Source organism: Cebidichthys violaceus, unplaced genomic scaffold (assembly GCF_023349555.1).
Source record: "Cebidichthys violaceus isolate CVI_PGR_0920_01 unplaced genomic scaffold, fCebVio1.0.p SCAF_4, whole genome shotgun sequence".
NCBI classification, from domain to species: domain Eukaryota; kingdom Metazoa; phylum Chordata; class Actinopteri; order Perciformes; family Stichaeidae; genus Cebidichthys; species Cebidichthys violaceus.
Window position 1 is genome coordinate 8,817,735 of NW_027176594.1, and position 16,971 is coordinate 8,834,705.

At 39.9% G+C, this 16,971-nt stretch overlaps 1 protein-coding gene across 1 annotated transcript; it reads left to right on the forward strand.

Annotated features, from left to right (window-relative positions):
- Positions 1–15,866, forward strand: spock3 (SPARC (osteonectin), cwcv and kazal like domains proteoglycan 3). Its single transcript, XM_068726748.1, has 11 exons — positions 1–102; positions 269–391; positions 8,215–8,254; positions 10,067–10,175; positions 10,928–11,036; positions 11,162–11,270; positions 11,554–11,667; positions 11,756–11,977; positions 12,668–12,730; positions 12,831–12,968; positions 13,618–15,866. The coding sequence occupies exons 2-11, from the start codon at positions 269–271 to the stop codon at positions 13,773–13,775; spliced, it is 1,185 nt and encodes a 394-aa protein (XP_068582849.1). The 5' UTR covers positions 1–102; the 3' UTR covers positions 13,776–15,866.
- The last annotated feature ends 1,105 nt before the right edge of the window (positions 15,867–16,971 follow it).

Genomic DNA, 16,971 nt, shown 5'->3' on the forward strand with positions numbered 1-16,971 from the left:
GAGAGAGAGAGAGAGAGAGAGAGAGAGAGAGAGGGCTGTTATTACTAGTGACAGAAAACGGCAGTGAGCACATACAGTCTGGATAGCAGCTGATGCGACAAGGTAGGAGAAAAAAAAAACCCACCTCCGCATCATTACATTTAGTGTTGACGACCAGCATTCATCTTTGATGTGATGTAGATTGAGCTACCTCTGTTTTCAACGCGATCGCGGCGTCCTCCAGCCTGAACTGATGTCCTCCCTCCGTGCTGTTGTTGTGTGTCCGCAGATGCTGAGCGTCGCCGTGCTGTGTCTGTGTGCCGTCGCCTTCGGACACGTCTCCGCCCGCTCCGACAGCGGCAATTTTTTGGATGATAAGTGGCTCGCTGGGAGATGGGATAAATTCAGAGATGTAAGTCTGACTTATATTGTTAACTCCGTTTCTTCTCATCATCTCATCTGCACTCCCCCGACCCCCCGTCTTCTCCCTATAGCTCATTGGTTTGTGATCATGCGCTCCTCGTTTTCTCGTTGTGTCTAAACCCACGTCCGTCACCCGCGCCACCGAGACAGTAAATACAGTAACGGTACTGGGAAGGTCCTCTCCTGTGAGCGTGTTTTTCGCGATAGCAGTCCCCGTTTAGCAGAGACAGCCAAGGCCTCTGCGAAACACACATCCACATAGCCTAGCTGTCCAAGGGGATCTACTGAGTCCCAGAAAGGGGCCTAATTATGGGCAGGTTTAGGGACTGGGGACGGGGGGCGGGGGACGGGGGGTCCGCAGCAGTGAGGCCTGGATGTGCTTTTTGTTTAGAGTAATAGACACCTGCCACAAGGTAGTGGCAACAAACCAGACTCGGTCCTTTCCAAGGATCCCAAACAACAACGTGTGCTGCCGGATGACACCTTGCCTTAATACATAACATTACCTTGTTTGTTAGTACAGCTGTTTATGTATTTTATCTTATTTCAAATGCACAGTGGCTGTTGTTCATAACTGGATGGAGCATTTTTTTTGCCATAAAATCTGGCAGATGCCAATTTTACTTGTTCTAATGTGGGCCTTTTGGGCTTTTTTAAGTATGTAGTATTTTGTCATTGAATTTATTGTTCCATAACGCACAAAAGTATTTGACTAAAGTGAAATAAAATGCGAATTTATTACAGGCTACAATTAGTTTATTGTACATTGTTTGAAATATACAGTCGCTCCGGTTTTGTTCATGCCATATATGTTATATGTCTATTGCTGCCTGTCCTTAGACTCATTCAAATATTTCAGAGTGTAGCCAGCCTTCACTGGTCTAACAACCAATTTTGGCCAGGTTGTTGCAAATAATAATTGAAACACAAATTTAAGCTTCATATTAAGCTATGTTTTTAGCTGTAGATCACAGATAATAGACTGGAAATCTTTACTTTTATATGGGAATGGATGTCACAAATTACAGAACTAAAATGAATAGAATTCAATGTAAAAGGACTGTTTAAGTCATTCCGTATAACAATGTATCACTGGTTTCAGCTGGATTGTAGTTGTTAGAAGGATATCTTGCCTCTAACTACAGATATGGGTAGCAGTGATTTGTACATGCTCACACTTGCACTCACTCACTCACTCAAGTACACACACACACACACACACACACACACACACACACACACACACACATACATATACACAAATAGAATGAAACATTTGTGCACATAATATGCACACACATACATTAAGAAACAAGCTTTTGCTCAGGAGCTATGCAACAACAAGAGGGTTTACATAATGCACCAGAAAAAAAATATTTTCATGCACACTAGCTTCACCATGCTGCACATATGCATGCATGCATGCATGATATTTTCCTGAATTGAAGCCCTTAAAACATTGTCAGATGCATAAAACCAAGCAGGAGCAACCTTCTCTTTCATTTCCAAAGATAAAGGCAAATGCTGTCTCTTTTAGACATGTTTTATATGTACCTTGTTACAGGTTTTTTCTATATCTTTTATCTTGCCTCCCTATCACACTTACTGTAAGCGTGTGAACCCAGCGATGGACTGGTGGACCCATGTGACTCAGCGCAGGTCCAACTGTTGAGCAGGATTTGGATTATGCAAATAAGGTGTCGGGACCGAATGCTAGAGAGGAACTGTGCTTGGCCATGTGCTGTGCTATGTAAGATGATTGGAACTCTTAGAGACAGAGTCGAGAGAGTGAGAGCTTGGTGATTGTGTTAATTCAAACAAAGGTCTATAAATACCCCCAATGACATTGCAAGGATAATGAACCTTACCTATTCCAAATGGAACGAAAAAGACAGATAGATAGAAAGATACCTGAAAGGAAGTGTATGGCGGTAGACTGAAGGCTCTCTGTGCATTCTCAACTGTGTTTTAACCTTGAGGCTACAGGCATTAGAGATAGAAATGGTGCACAAAAGCATTATGCGCTCTGTATGAGCGAGCCTGTTATTTCCTGTTCAGTGACATGTCCCAGATTGACTGTGTCACTGTGTAATTTTGCATTCTTTCACACAGGACTTTATCAATACTGATACAAAAGTTTTCAACTAAATAACTAAGAAGCAGTGACAGTTATTTACCTTTCTCTTTGTATGTTTGTTATTAATTAAACTTGTATCCCCACTATGTTTCCAGTACACAGGTCATAAATCCTGTACAGATATAGGCCCATCATTTTAATTATCTTATGTAATTATACTTTTTGGCCTATATGGTATAGTGAACATATAGATCATGTTAATTGTACTTCGGAGATAATGGTTTATATATAAATTTATTTTCAAGGTGTGGATGGATTGACATGCTTGATTACACCCTAAAAATGTACTTTTTAATAACTGGAGCTGTTTGCTGCTGCTCTTTGTAAGTGCAAACATAGCCTAGTTTTAAAGTCACAGTTTCTTAAGCGATGATTTACGCATCACAAAACTAACAGGTTGCGCCACAGAATCTAGTTCATATAATAATGTAAATAAATATTTATCCATGCTAGGTTTATGCCAATAACCAAAATCATCAAATCATTTCAGTTAGGTTAGCTTAATCTAATATTTCCTTCTCACTGTGAATTGTATAAATATGACTAACCCAGAAACATATTTATTCATGTATGTCTAAAAAAAGTCATCCCTACATAGAGTGATGCAGGAATGAGCCCTGAAACACGAAAATCAGTCAGCATATTTGCACTTTTGGTTCCCTCGTCTCGAAGTCAATGGGTTTTTTGAATGGCTTTTTGGTAAGATGCCTGAAATATGCTTTAACACAAGCTTAAGAGATTTTAAAGTTTTGAAATAAAATACGTGAATTTTGAAGCATTTAGGTGTCTTAAAAAAGGTGGCCGCTAACAAGTGGCTAATGAAACGACATCATGCCGACTACTCAGCCTTTGTAGTTTGTTTATAGCCTAACATCGGCTTTTTACTTCTCACGATTGCATTTAAAAATCATAAAAGTGGTGTTCATCTGTGAAGATTATCTTGCTGAGCAAAAAGCGTAAGTATCATAAATGTCTGTTTGTCTAAGAGCATATTTTCTGCAATAATTAAAAATCCAATAGAAAAATCCCATTGACTTTTTGTCGAGGGAACCAGTGCCATGCTAACTTCTGGTGTTCTACAAAAATTCATCAAACCTGTTGCACTCTATTTTACAAAGACAGATTTTTGGAAGTCATGTCACAACTTGTGATGCTCCAGAAACTTCCTGCTTTTGATTGGACAGCGCTACAAATGTTTCCTAGCAGCATATTTATTACTACAGTCTCTTCTAAGGTATTACTTCCATTTTAATGGTGCAACACAATTTAGTAAATCACTAGCTACTAGGCTAGCTCAAAAAGAACTTTACAAAACAGCTGGTTAACTAAATCCTGTTGTTGACTGACCTCAAGACTAATCTATAATGTAAATAATTATCATGACGGTAGTTTGGGTGTTTTAGTTTGGGATGAAACTCTTTACTTGCACTCAAAGTTGAGTACCATCTTAATCCTACTATCACATAAACTCAGTTGTCATACACTTTGCCTTTCTCTCAGAAATGCAAATCTCATGTACTGGTACTCCATGCAAAACTTTGCTTTGCTGTGATTTAAATTTTACATGTTAGGCATGTACTTTCGCTTTCATCTTTCAGCAAGAGCCATAAGTGGGTCTCCTGAACTAGATAGGATCTCGGCCGCTGATTTACTGTACGTCCTTTTAAGATGTCTGGAGAGGCCCGGGGCTCTCTTTGCTGCATTGGTGCCATCTCAAGTTCTTCAGACATCCTGTTCCCTTTTTTAGGCCTTGGCTTATTCACAGCACTGCCACAGAGTAAAAAAGATAAGCTGAGGAGGAAGATATGTTTAACGATGTAAGGAAATACACAATGAAGGGTGTGTGATGAAGAGCATGATGCTTAATTGTGCAGTGCAGGAGTAAATTGTTTTGACCAGCCTCATTAGAGCAGATTACACCTTTCCACCCTCTCCTCTCCTCCTTCCTCTCTCTCTCACTCTCTCTTTGTGTGTTTTTACTGTGCGTGTCTGTCCTGTGTTGTTTGTGTTGCGGAGGGTGAATGATGTAGGGAAGGTACAGAGCTTCAGGCCTTTTCCACTTCAAAGCACCTCAGTGTGTATTTGTGTGTGCATGCGACAAGCTTGAGCAAGACATGCAGAGCCAGTACAGTGAAAACATGCACATATTTCTCCTGTTGGATGTTAGAGGTAGGCAGCAATGAGACAGGGAAGGTAAGGAAGTCATTAGGACACAATTAGTAGCAATGATGTGTGAAAATCTTAAGTAAAGGTGAGAAAAGTGGCATCATATTATTATCTATAGACTTGTTTCTATAATAGTATCAGAATGCAAACAAGCAAATTAGGATGTTAGCCAACAGAATAAACACACTATTGTGTCTATGTGTGTTTGTGCACATGAGGAGAGAGAGGCTGTTATAACTGCAAGGGAGAGAGAGGAAAAGAGGTGGAAAGAGATGGAGAGATAAATTGAAAAGTGTCTATTTTTAGCACACACTCAGGAGGCCATTAGTTCTATTGTTGAATTTTGGGTTTTCTGTGTTTTTTGGAAAGTGGGTGGTTGGTTGCTTGCACAGTGAAGGGCATTCATCCAGTTATTTGATGTTTTGCACTGCTGACAGATTCTGGCACTACAGTCAATGCTGTGGTGATAAGTTTATTCGCTTATGCGTGCGTGTAGACGTGCATATGTGTGTGTGTTTGTGTGTATTTACGTGTGTGTGTCCTTGCATGCTTCTGTTGATTCCATTAAGGAATCAGACCGCAAGCACTTTTGTTGTCTTGACTGGTCTAGAGGGCTTGGCCCCCATAATGCAATGTTCTCATTATTCAGTCTCAATGGTCTGCAGTGCTAGAGGGGAACAGAAACAAAAGTACCTCTCTACTTGGCTTTATGTTTGCTAACCTGTCAGTATGTGGGTTTTCTTCATATTTTGATGTTCAAGTGGGCTACTATGTGCGTAGTTCTAAATATAAGAAACAGACCACTGTAGCCACTATTGAATTTTGTCTTCACGTAGCATGGACCTTTTTAGAAGTGGAAGATGAAGAGGGACAAGTGAATGAGTAATGAAGAGTCTGTGGTGAAGATGCAAAGGGTCGTAAAGGGCCAGCAGTGAAGGATAGGTGAGATAAATTAAAAAGAGCTGAGAAAAAGCAAGAGTTGACCCTATTCACCTACAGCACAAGGAAGTGATACTGAGGGAGACTTGTTGAAAGGTTATGTACTGCTTTTTGAAAAATAACTAAGGTCTTGTAGCAAACAGTGTCGAAGTACAAGAGTTAGCGCCATACATGCACTGCACACACAGACACGTACATAATTTCACTGCAATGACATGCTAAATGAAAATCAAATTACTTTGGGTTCAACAACAGTTAATATTTGCGGGGAAAAAAGTTTGTTTCCGCCATGGGTGACTAAGAACATCACTGAAACTGCACCTCACAAACAAGCGTGGCATACAAGTCTATGGTGTAAATGTACTTAAGCTTCCTGAAAACAAAATGTTCAGCCTGTTAACAAAAAACTGTTGGCAAAACTGCAATGATGTACTGCAGGAAGTTAATCTATTCAACCACATTTCAACCTGCATTGAACCTTTCTGACATAACTGCTAACTTGTCAAGCCTTAAAACCTGGGGAGCACTTTGAAATCTAAAATCAAACATTTATAACAAAGACAATCTGAAGTAGCACAGAACCGCATAGCCAACTGTAGTACTTCACCTTTATAAAACATACCTAACGATGCCACTCATCGTTTAACCTACACAAACTCCCTCAATCACTTATTGGCTTACAAATACTGAAACCTTGAACTTGGTTCTATACCACAACTGCAGACGTCACTGTACATTTTTGATGGATGTACCTTACAATAGTGTCTTTTCAATGAATTTTGATTTACAAAAGTGAAAGAAGGGCCTCTTTTAAAGTATTTAGCTTCATTATTCTTTAGCAAGCATCATAAGTTATAACTGCTTTATGATTGTTTCTATAGCCCGCTCTCTGCTGTCTTTATCATCCGTCTCCTTGGTAAATGTGTAGAAAATATAACAATGGTACAATAAATCTGCTCTGAGGTAGATGTGTCCATAGAAATGTGCACCAAAGAAAAATTGAGCTTTGGGAAAGAACTCTTACTCACTGCTGTTTAGGTCACAGGTCAGAAGTTCACTCTTTTAATTGTATTTTAAACATTCTATTGGTGGAGATGTGCACAACCTTGAAATGTGCAAATGTTCAATATGGAGCTGTTATTGCGCTCAGCCACACTGTGGGATTTACGCTGATAAGATGTTATTGTTTTCCCTATTTCCCTCCGTTCCTATATTTGTTCTGGCATGTAGTTTTGAATGAGTCACACACACATATACACACACATGTGTGTGCAGAACAGGTAATCATTGTGACAGAATGAGAGAGAAGTGCAGTGTTGGGTTTGAAAGAATGCCCCAGAGAAGGAACTGAGAGTAATGAGTTCTCTGAACTCGGACTGAGTCAAACGGCACACAGCTCACTATTTCTTAAGCTCCTTCACATTTGCATCACGAGCCAGCACCCCAGGGTGTGTCTCCTACTTGTCCTATTAAAAGCAGGCAAATCACTCACCTCCATGCAATCCTTATTCAGACTGCTGCAACACATCCACAGGAAACAGTTTGAGCCATTTGATTAAATCGAGAAAGGTTGTTAAAAACAGCTAATTTTCAAACCATTTTGGGAAAGAGTAAAGCACTTTGTCATGTTCGAATTATTATTAGTATGTCTGATATTTCTTTTTGGGGTTTTTTATTTGACATTGCAGTAGTTTCATTATATGCTCATTAAGTATTCCCTTTAACTCCTTAAGTATTACATTTTCCCAGGAAGAGTCTGTATTTTTACAGAGTGGTCACAATTTAGCTTTTAATTAAACATCTTTGTTATTGGACTTTATATGTAAGCTCCCTTCTGTAATGGCAACTTGGCAAAGTTTGGAGTCAATGAATTCATTGAACATTACAAAACTTGACATTTAAGCAGGTATTTTGTATGTTAATCACATGCTTATTGTAAAAATAAATGTTCAGGCTTTTCTGCTCTGCAAACATTTTTGTTGTCATATCATAATTAAGATGGCCCCAATTTTACTTTACTGAAAGCCTCATGCCTCCCTTAATTTTAAATATTTTTTTGAAACGCCTATCATTGTCAGTCAATTGCAATCCACTTAAAATTTAATTTTTGTTTTCATTTTCATGACCTAAACCAAAACTTTAAGACGTGTATGTTCCTGTCACATCTTTAAACTGTTCAGCCTGGTTGGTGTGACATCCTCTCTCTATAGTAGTGCCACATATGGTATACAAACAAAATTCCATGAGGTGATGTTAAGGTCATTATAAGCAGCTCATGCACACATTCAGGACACTTTTTATGCTAAATAAACGCATGCTCCGTGTTTGTACATGATGGTGTGTTGGTGTGTGTTTCCTAGATTTCATTATGCAAAGTTTTCACTCAAAAAGACAAAGCTAATCAAAATGAATTCCTTATTCTCTCTCTCTCTCTCTGTAATGCTTTCTCCTTAAGGAAGTGGAGGTTTGTATGACTGCTTAATAGTCTTGTATTTGTTATGTAAAATTCATTTCAGATGTGATTTGAACAATATCTTTATTATTTTGTTTATTGTTTTATTCTTTTTCAGGAGCCTGGAACATGGACTCCATCCAAGCCCTTCGATCAAGGTGGGTGTGAGAGCTGCGAATGGTTGTGCTGTTGGCTTTGAGATAAAACAAAAAAACACTAGAAAGGACAAAAACAACTGATACCTCTTCCACAGCAAAAAAAATAAATCTTTTTTGATAAAAAAGCATTACATTAAAATATTGAATCTGCATATAGATGTGTATCTTGATGTATTTTTGGAGAAGGCCCACACAAAATTAAGAATGTTGCAGGATTGCTCAAAGACAGTATGTACTCAAGACGCATGGCAGTATCTATCAACCAAATATGTAACATGAAGACAAAATTTAAAAAATGCAATGGTGAAAGTTATTATTGAGTTATTATCAAAAAAGTCATTGGCCACATGGTCACGCTCTTCCCTCCAAAAACAAATCACTTGTTGCTTGGAACATGGCCTAATTTAAAACCATTTTTAAAAATAAATGTGTTTGGTATTTTCTTATTTTATATCTTCCTAACTCACAGACAGACAAACAATTAAGAGCAACAACATAACCTTGGTGGAGGTAACTATCCTCACAGCACCGTGCAGCATTTCAGATGCATTAGATTCATCTCAAACCATCATGTTTCTTTGTTGAATTGCGTCTGTTCCTGTTGATTTAGATGAAATAAAATACATTTTCTAGCTGTAAACATGCAGCGACCAATTGGCCCTGTGTGTGCAATAAGAATTAGTAGCAGTAAGTAGAAGGACGGTGAACATCTCATGTACTTTTTAATAATTCTAATTCTAATTTACCTATTGGTGTTCTTATATGACTGTGTGCTATCTCTAAGCTATCCCCAATTTTTCAACAACCTGTAAATGTATGTAGATACAGTGAAAAAGGATGATTTTCGGTTCTTTGATCATCTCATTTCCCATTGAGTTACTAATGACCATAAACTCATACACCCACATCAGTACATGAACACATTCACTCTCACTTATCACTGCATCCCTAAACACACACACACACACACACACACACACACACACACACACACACACACACACACACACACACACAGACATGTCAAGGAAACAAAAGCATTAGATGATGCGTTGGAGGATGGAGGCAGGATAATCTGCTAAAGCTGCCCAGGGATTACAGTAAGGTTCTTTAGAGCAGAGGTCATTCACAAACTGTTTTGAGATCAGCAGAGGGCCTTAGATCCTGCGCCATAGTGGTCAGCTGAAGGCTGACAAGTGGTCAGAAACAGCAAGCTTGTCTTACTCTTTACCAGCAAAGATCGCACCCTCAGCCTCAGACTCAGATCTAAAATCAGCTCTCAAAGCCAGATATGGCACTCAGCTGTGAGATCTGATACCAGATCAGTTTTAGGATCTCAGCAAGAGCACACAGGACTGACGCTCAGTGCGGGCTGTTGTCAGGTCAGAAGTAGCCTATTACCAGTTCCATCTGTTTTTAGTCGTAAGGATACTTAATGGTATTATGGCTTTCAGTTCAGCGTGAGAGAGACATTGCCAGCAAGTGAAGAGGCTAGAATTATCACTCACACACACACACACACACACACACACACACACACACACACAGATCGTTTACACCTATCCTCACAGCTTGGATCTGTAAAAATGAAAAGGAAGTACATGGTTTAACTAGGAATCATTGATCTAGGATTTCAGAGAACAAAAGGAAAATGTAACCTTGGATATTTTCTCTGTTTATGCTCATGAGCTTAGTCTTTCTAGAAAGCGCTTTCAATGGAGAGGCTGTGTTTGGGTTGCAGACACATAGACAATACACACATATAACATTGAAACAGTTTCTCATTCCATTTCTCTTCTTTGTGTTTTCTAGGCCTTGATCCAGCCAAAGACCCCTGTCTTAAGATCAAGTGCAGTCGCCACAAGGTGTGTGTGGCCGAGGATTATAAGACTGCCACTTGTGTCAGCCAGAGGAGAGTTAGGTAAGAACACACACACACACACACTCTCACACACACACTTGCTCTTTTAAACAGGCCTCAAGTCTCAGAGATGTCCTTTAAATTTGCATTCAGATGTGCTAGAGATGAAACACGAATGACAGTGGATTAGGAGCAAATCAAATGTTTATTACCTCTCATCTCTTTTCTCCTAAATTGTTTATTTTCTGCTCATTTGTTCACACGGCATGATAAGCAACAACACCAGAGGGGTGGCTGGCTTTTTATTTGTCCAGCCTGCCCGCTGGTTGCCCGGCTCTCTTGTGACTGTTGTGTGACATTACTGTTTAGTCCAATTACCCCAGCACTGGCACTGCTTTACAACGGACACAAAGTCCTGCCAAGTGATATGAATGGCCTTTGTACACGTGTGTGTGTGTGTGTGTGTGTGTGTGTGTGTGTGTGTGTGTGTGTGTGTGTGTGTGTGTCTGTCTGGGACACTGTAGACTGGACAGAGGACAGTAACGCCATACTGACCTCATTTCCCATTCTTAGCAGAAACACAATTACCACTGCACAGTGCCGGCAAATGAGAAAATAATCTGAATCCTTGTCTCACTTCTGAAATTGATGTAAGAACAAGAAAATACACCATGGATGCAAAATGCTCAGAAAACAGTTTTGGATAAAGCAGGGAATATAAACAGGGCAATGATACATCATTTGAAATATTTTCATACGCAGACAATCAGATTCTTTATTTCTTTATTTAGTATTTTGAATCTCCTCTTTAGTTTTAAAGATGCCAGTTTGTACCAGAGTCCAGGGTCGAAGTGCAAACCTTGCCCTGTGGTTCACCCCTCTCCTGTTTGTGGAACTGACGGCCACTCCTACTCCACCAAGGTAACCTATCTCCCATAAGAGACATATGAGCACATATTTATTTTCATTTCCTCTTGATGAGACACACATCCTGATCTCACTTCCTCTTCTGTCTTGTCCCATCTGTCTCTGTCGCTCCCGCTCAGTGTAAGTTAGACTACCAGGCATGCATCACAGGAAAGAAGATTGCTGTGAAGTGTTCTGGCATGTGTCCTTGCCCCTCCCAGCCTGAGCAGAGCTCTTCAGAGAAGAAAGGTAAACAGTTCTGCACACATGGCTGCACACTGTAAGCTGGGATGCTTTGCAGGAGAAAAAGTAAATTCTCCTCAATTAAAAAGTCTTCCATAGCGTCCAAGCCCTTTTATAGCCCCTTCTTGACAAGCTAAACCCTTCTGCCCTGATGAAGTGACACTGAATCCCTACAAGTTTCAGGGAAGCTGTGCTACAGCTGACCCAGACTTCCCACTTCCATAAGGGACTAAGGGGACAGTAAAGTGTCTCTTTATCACCATTAATCATTAGTGTTGTCCTTTTTTAGTGTGCAGTGAGTCGGACCTGAAGGAAGTGGTGAAACGTCTGAGAGACTGGTTCAGGGTGCTGCATGAGAATGGCAACCACAAGAGAGTCAAGATCCAGAAGCCAGAGAAAAACAGTGAGTCAATTAAGGCAACATGTCTTCCTTAATTGGTACACTGGATACCTGGGTGCATTGCTCTCATTTTTAACCTTTTTCCTTGCAGAATTCGAGGTTGGGGCGTCACCTATTTGTAAGGACCCTCTGGGCTGGATGTTCTCTCGACTGGACACAAACTTTGATGTCCAGCTGGAACAATCGGAGATCAAGAGCCTCTACCTGGACAGGAACGAGCCTTGCTCTGAAGCGTTCTTCAAATCCTGTGATACACATACGGACAAAGTTATAACCAGCTCTGAGTGGTGCACATGCTTCCAGAGGTACACAGGTACGTTATCTCCATGCACTGACATGCAACACCTAAAATGCATTCACACCTGGATATGTTATTCCTCTTCAGCCTCTGTATCTTGTGACGTTAGAAATTAAGCTCTGATTTCATGCAACAATTAGGTCTTATTTTCAAAGTTCAATGCAAAGAAACATACAACAATCCTACAGCAAGTGGCTTGTTTGAACCTGTTCAATCGCCTTGTCACTCGTGTCCATTGCCCCTTCATCCATTGTTGTTACTTCCCAAGCTCAGCAGTTACTTTGGTTCATTGCACATTGCTCTGATAACTAATGCTCAAAACTCTAAAAACAAGATCCAAAGTTGTAGTAAACTGGAAGTTTTCTCTAATTTCTAAACTAACTTAACTACTGTAGTATAAATATCAGACACCTTCCATTCAATCAGAATGGCATAGTCTTCTTTGATATGTACAGAATACATTATTGTACTCTGTATAATACAAGGAAATTAAAAACACTGCATTTTTTGTTGTTTTTGGTCATAATGAAACTGTACAAATGAGTCAACAGGGCTGCACTTGTAAAAGCAAAGACAGCTGGATAACAAACATCTCGACGAAAGCAAAAAGCACACAAAGGAAGCAAAGTTCACTCAAACAGATGCATCCCTAGAAAAGCAGACTTCTGCAGTTTGATACCAGCCTCCTGTGTCTCTCCCTTTCAGATTCCCCTTGTAAAGCAGAGCTGTCCAGTATCAACAAAAAGCAAGCGGGGAAGAAACTGCTTGGTGAGACACACCCACACGCACACACACACAAACTCAAATACACACACAAACAGTGTGTTACCCTAATTCATTGTGTGTGTCTGTGTGTTTTGGCTTGTAGGTCAGTACCTGCCATCCTGTGATGAGGAAGGTTACTACAGGTCCCACCAGTGTCACAGCAGCAGCGGTCAGTGCTGGTGTGCAGATCGCTATGGCAACGAGGTGGCCAGCTCCCGCACCCATGGCCCTGCAAACTGCGGTAGGCAAATATAATGTGTCACGTTTCAGTGTAAGACAACAAAGAGATACTGTGTTATTTGCAGTTGAGGCATCATGGAGGGAATAATTCATAGATGTGTGGCAACACTTAATTTCCCTTTTCTGTATTGCATGAAATCTGCAGTGACCACAATGTATTTGTATAAACATACAACTGTTATAGGAATAGATTGACAGGCTTGAGAAAAGCATATTCGCTTGCTTGCCAAGAGTTAGATGACAAGATTACCACTCTCATATCTGTCCCTTCAATTTAAGATAAAGTTAGTTAATCTTAGCAAAATGACTGGAAACAAGAAGCCTGGCTCTCTGCAAAGGTAACAAAATACACCTACGAACACCTCTAAAGCTCACTAACTGACACATTTTTGGTTTTCTTCTAAAAAAAATTTTGTAAAAATCAGAAGTTCTGGTTTAACTGGGTTCATGTACTTCTTGGCTGGGTAACTTCCTGGAGCGTTGTCCTTGTCCATGAGATTGCCAGGCTAGGTTGCCTTATGTTAAGCTAAAGTAACTGGCTAATATTGACTGTGCAGACATGAACGTGGTGTCAATCTTCTGTTATAACTATCTACCACTTATTTCCCACAACAACTCCTTTAATTGTAAGATTTGGTACATTTTTCTAGGCGTGATTCTGGAGTCTTCTGGAGACCTTGGCAGCGGAGACTCGCTGTTCACCGTTGATGATGAAGATTCCTTTGTTCTCAACGACCAGGCTGGGATGGACGACGAGGACGACGAAGATGAGGATGATGACGACGACAACGACGAGTATCTGTCGTAATTTCAAAAAAAGAAAAGAAAAAAAAGAAAAAAGAGAAAACTGTTTGTTTGGTCAAACTGCACGTTTCTAGGTGACTCCCCAGGCAGATACTTAATCGTACTAACAGCCTATGGACTACTCTCTGTGTATTGTTTGTTCATAAGTTAAAAAAAAAACAATTCCTGGCAAACGTTTATGATTTCTCCTCCTCTCTAAGTATAAAATATGATTTTGGTTAATGGCACTTGCGTGTCAGCCAACCAGATAACATGACCAGGACTAATCCACAACCAATCCAGTGTTTTGGATTTGGGCATATGTGCAAAGACCTCTCCCTTCTTTGGACAGTCCATGTCTTATAGTGTGTCCTGTCCTGTGCAGCACTCTGATGCCTAAGTCTGTTGATGCCTGAGGCGCAATGTTAAAGAGATTTCCCCTTCTTCGTTCCATCATCCTCTTCCTCCCAACCCCACCCACCCTTTTACTCCTTATCAAATGTTCCTGTGTATAGGTGGGATGTTGATGATGTAGATAAGAGAATATTGCACTCTTTAGGTTTCTTTTGATCTTGATTTGTAATCGTGACTGTAACTGTGTGGAAAAACAAGATAAGAGTTAGACATGCTTCATTAGGAGAATTAAGGCAAAAAAAAACAAAAAAACAGCGTGAGTTGGATAACAATCAGAACCGACATGCTAGCTGTTTTCACAGAGACACAAATCAAGTCAAATCATCTCCAAGGCTCAGCAACAAGGAAAGACAAATTACTGCTTGGCCGGTGGTGGTAGGGGGAAACATTTTTATTGTTATCTATTTTTCTAATCCATTGTTGGGGGAATACAGATGATGAAACAGATTTGTCGTAGCATGTCTAATACTGCGTGATGTTGTTTCAGTCTGTAGAACCAGAGGCTAAACCTTTGTGGGACTCAAAACATAATAGAGCTTGAGGGAGAAAATGTCCCTCAAGTGTGTACAGATGAAACTGCACTTGCATAGTTAAATAAACTGCTTGAGACACAAGTCTGTGTGATTTAAAAAAATGTTTACTGTCCTTTAATACGTCAGTGAGCTAAAACGAAACCTCATCACAGCTCAGAAGTGGAGTTGGATGTTTTAAATGTTACGTTATTTGAGCACACTGTTGAACAGAATAACTCTCTTGCAAGGTAATAAAACCACAGAGCCACGCAGACCTGTTGAAAATGTCTGGCAGGGGATAAAGGCTAAGGTGTGCCTTCTACCGATAAGGACAGATGGTGGGGATAGTGGGAGAAGCATGCTTAATGGACTGACAGAAGCTTGCTGGGCTTAACTGTCCAGCCCTGATACTATTTGGGTTTTGATATGGCTTGTGTTTTGGGTCTCTCTTGCGATGGTGTAACATAGGCCATATTTCAGATCTTTTGATTTGTTCCATAGGATAGCTAGAATGTGGAGAAGCACAGATAAACTTAACAGTTAGAGCATAAAGAACACTTAGATTCTGCTGGATTTGAAAATGTTTTTTTATATTAGTACACTGGCTAGAGGAAGCTTTGGTTTAGTGAGCTTTATATGAAAGAAAGATGATTATCTTACAGTGTTTTGCTCTTACTTTGTTTTAAAAGCTTGATTTGTACCTGATCTGCTCTAACTACTTATAGTGTATATCTGGCAGGGTTGAGAACTGAAACTGATCCCAGATTTGTGTATTCTTGACAGATCCATTTGACTGTTTATGCAGACCTGGGATTAGATTAGCTCCTATGTTAATTTTCAATTATTAATCTGCCTTTGGGCTTCAATTTGAATCAAACATCTGTTGAAATTCCATGTTAAGATCTGAAAAGTGCCATCTAACTGTCCAATAGTTTTGTTTTTTGCTCCCTTCATTCCTTTTAACTTGGAATTTCAATTCACTTTAGGAACTGGAAAGTGTTTCAGTCTTAAAGTGTGCTGTTTCGTGAGTGTGATGACATGCAAATCATTTTGATGACCTCAGACACTGTAGCCACTCTCAACCAATCACACACTGTCATCACAGCTCTGATGTGTTTCAAGGTTATGATACAGATGCATTTTTTACAGTGTATGTATGATTTGCTGAAATAAAAGCTATATTGACCAATGTTTGCTTGACTGAGTGCTACTTGGAGGACGGACATAAATACATGCAGCAAACTCTTGTTTCTGTGTTTCCAAAGTTTCTGTTCCATATTTATTGTTTCGTTTCTGCATTTATCTGCTGGAAATGACATGCAAGTGGCCGGGGGTCTGTGCTATAAAAGTTGAGTATGCATGCTTAATTATATGAGACTATGGGAACTGAGCAAACACAAGTACCACAAGGTTCCCCGCCATTTAAGGGTAGAGAGCTGTTGTTTAGAGGTGTAATGAAATGACACAACACCTGCCATAAAGGGAAGTTGAAAGTAATAACATTACATTAGTAATTACATTACCAATTTAAAAAAAAAGCTGAGAGTCAGGAGTGACAAACTCTGTTTATTGGCAAATGAGTTCTGTGTGCAGGAACATTACTGCATTATGTATGTGAAGAACAGGTGAATATTTTATAAGCCACCGTCACACCCGCACCATACATGCATGCATACACAAAGCACATACAAGCGCACGTAACACATGTAGAACGAAAACACAAACACTAAGGGAATCAATGCAGGAAAAAGACACATTCATTGGTCTGGAAAAGTTTGTTTCCTTTTTTTTTTTGCTGTTAGAACTACAATTGTTTTTATGCGGCCTAGTATAAGCAGGACGCAGGAAGTCACTGGGTAAATATCCAGTGTTCATTTCACACACTTTTCCTCTGTCTTTATGTGCTGACCATAGAAATGTGGAGAGATACCATCTCTGTGGCTGATTTCCACACAGTGGAGCCTGTTGTTGGAGGCCATCCAACAATAAAAAGTAATTTGCCAGTGTATGGGGAGACGGTATGACTGAGCGCTGATGGGAAAAGCCTCAAATTGCAGGAAGCACTTATGATGTTTGGAAATCAGGTTTCTTGGATAAGCAATAACCTGTGACGCAGGTTCTTTTATCACTTCCACACTCTGGTGCGTGATGAGCTATTGTTGCTGTATGAGGTGTGATCACCCACTATATTTGTGTTATTGGGGGTAATATATTGATAAGTATAAAGTGGCAGTAGAAACATGTCAGTTCAATGTGAAACAATCTAACGAGTGGCTAGTTTTGAGCTTTTATAGA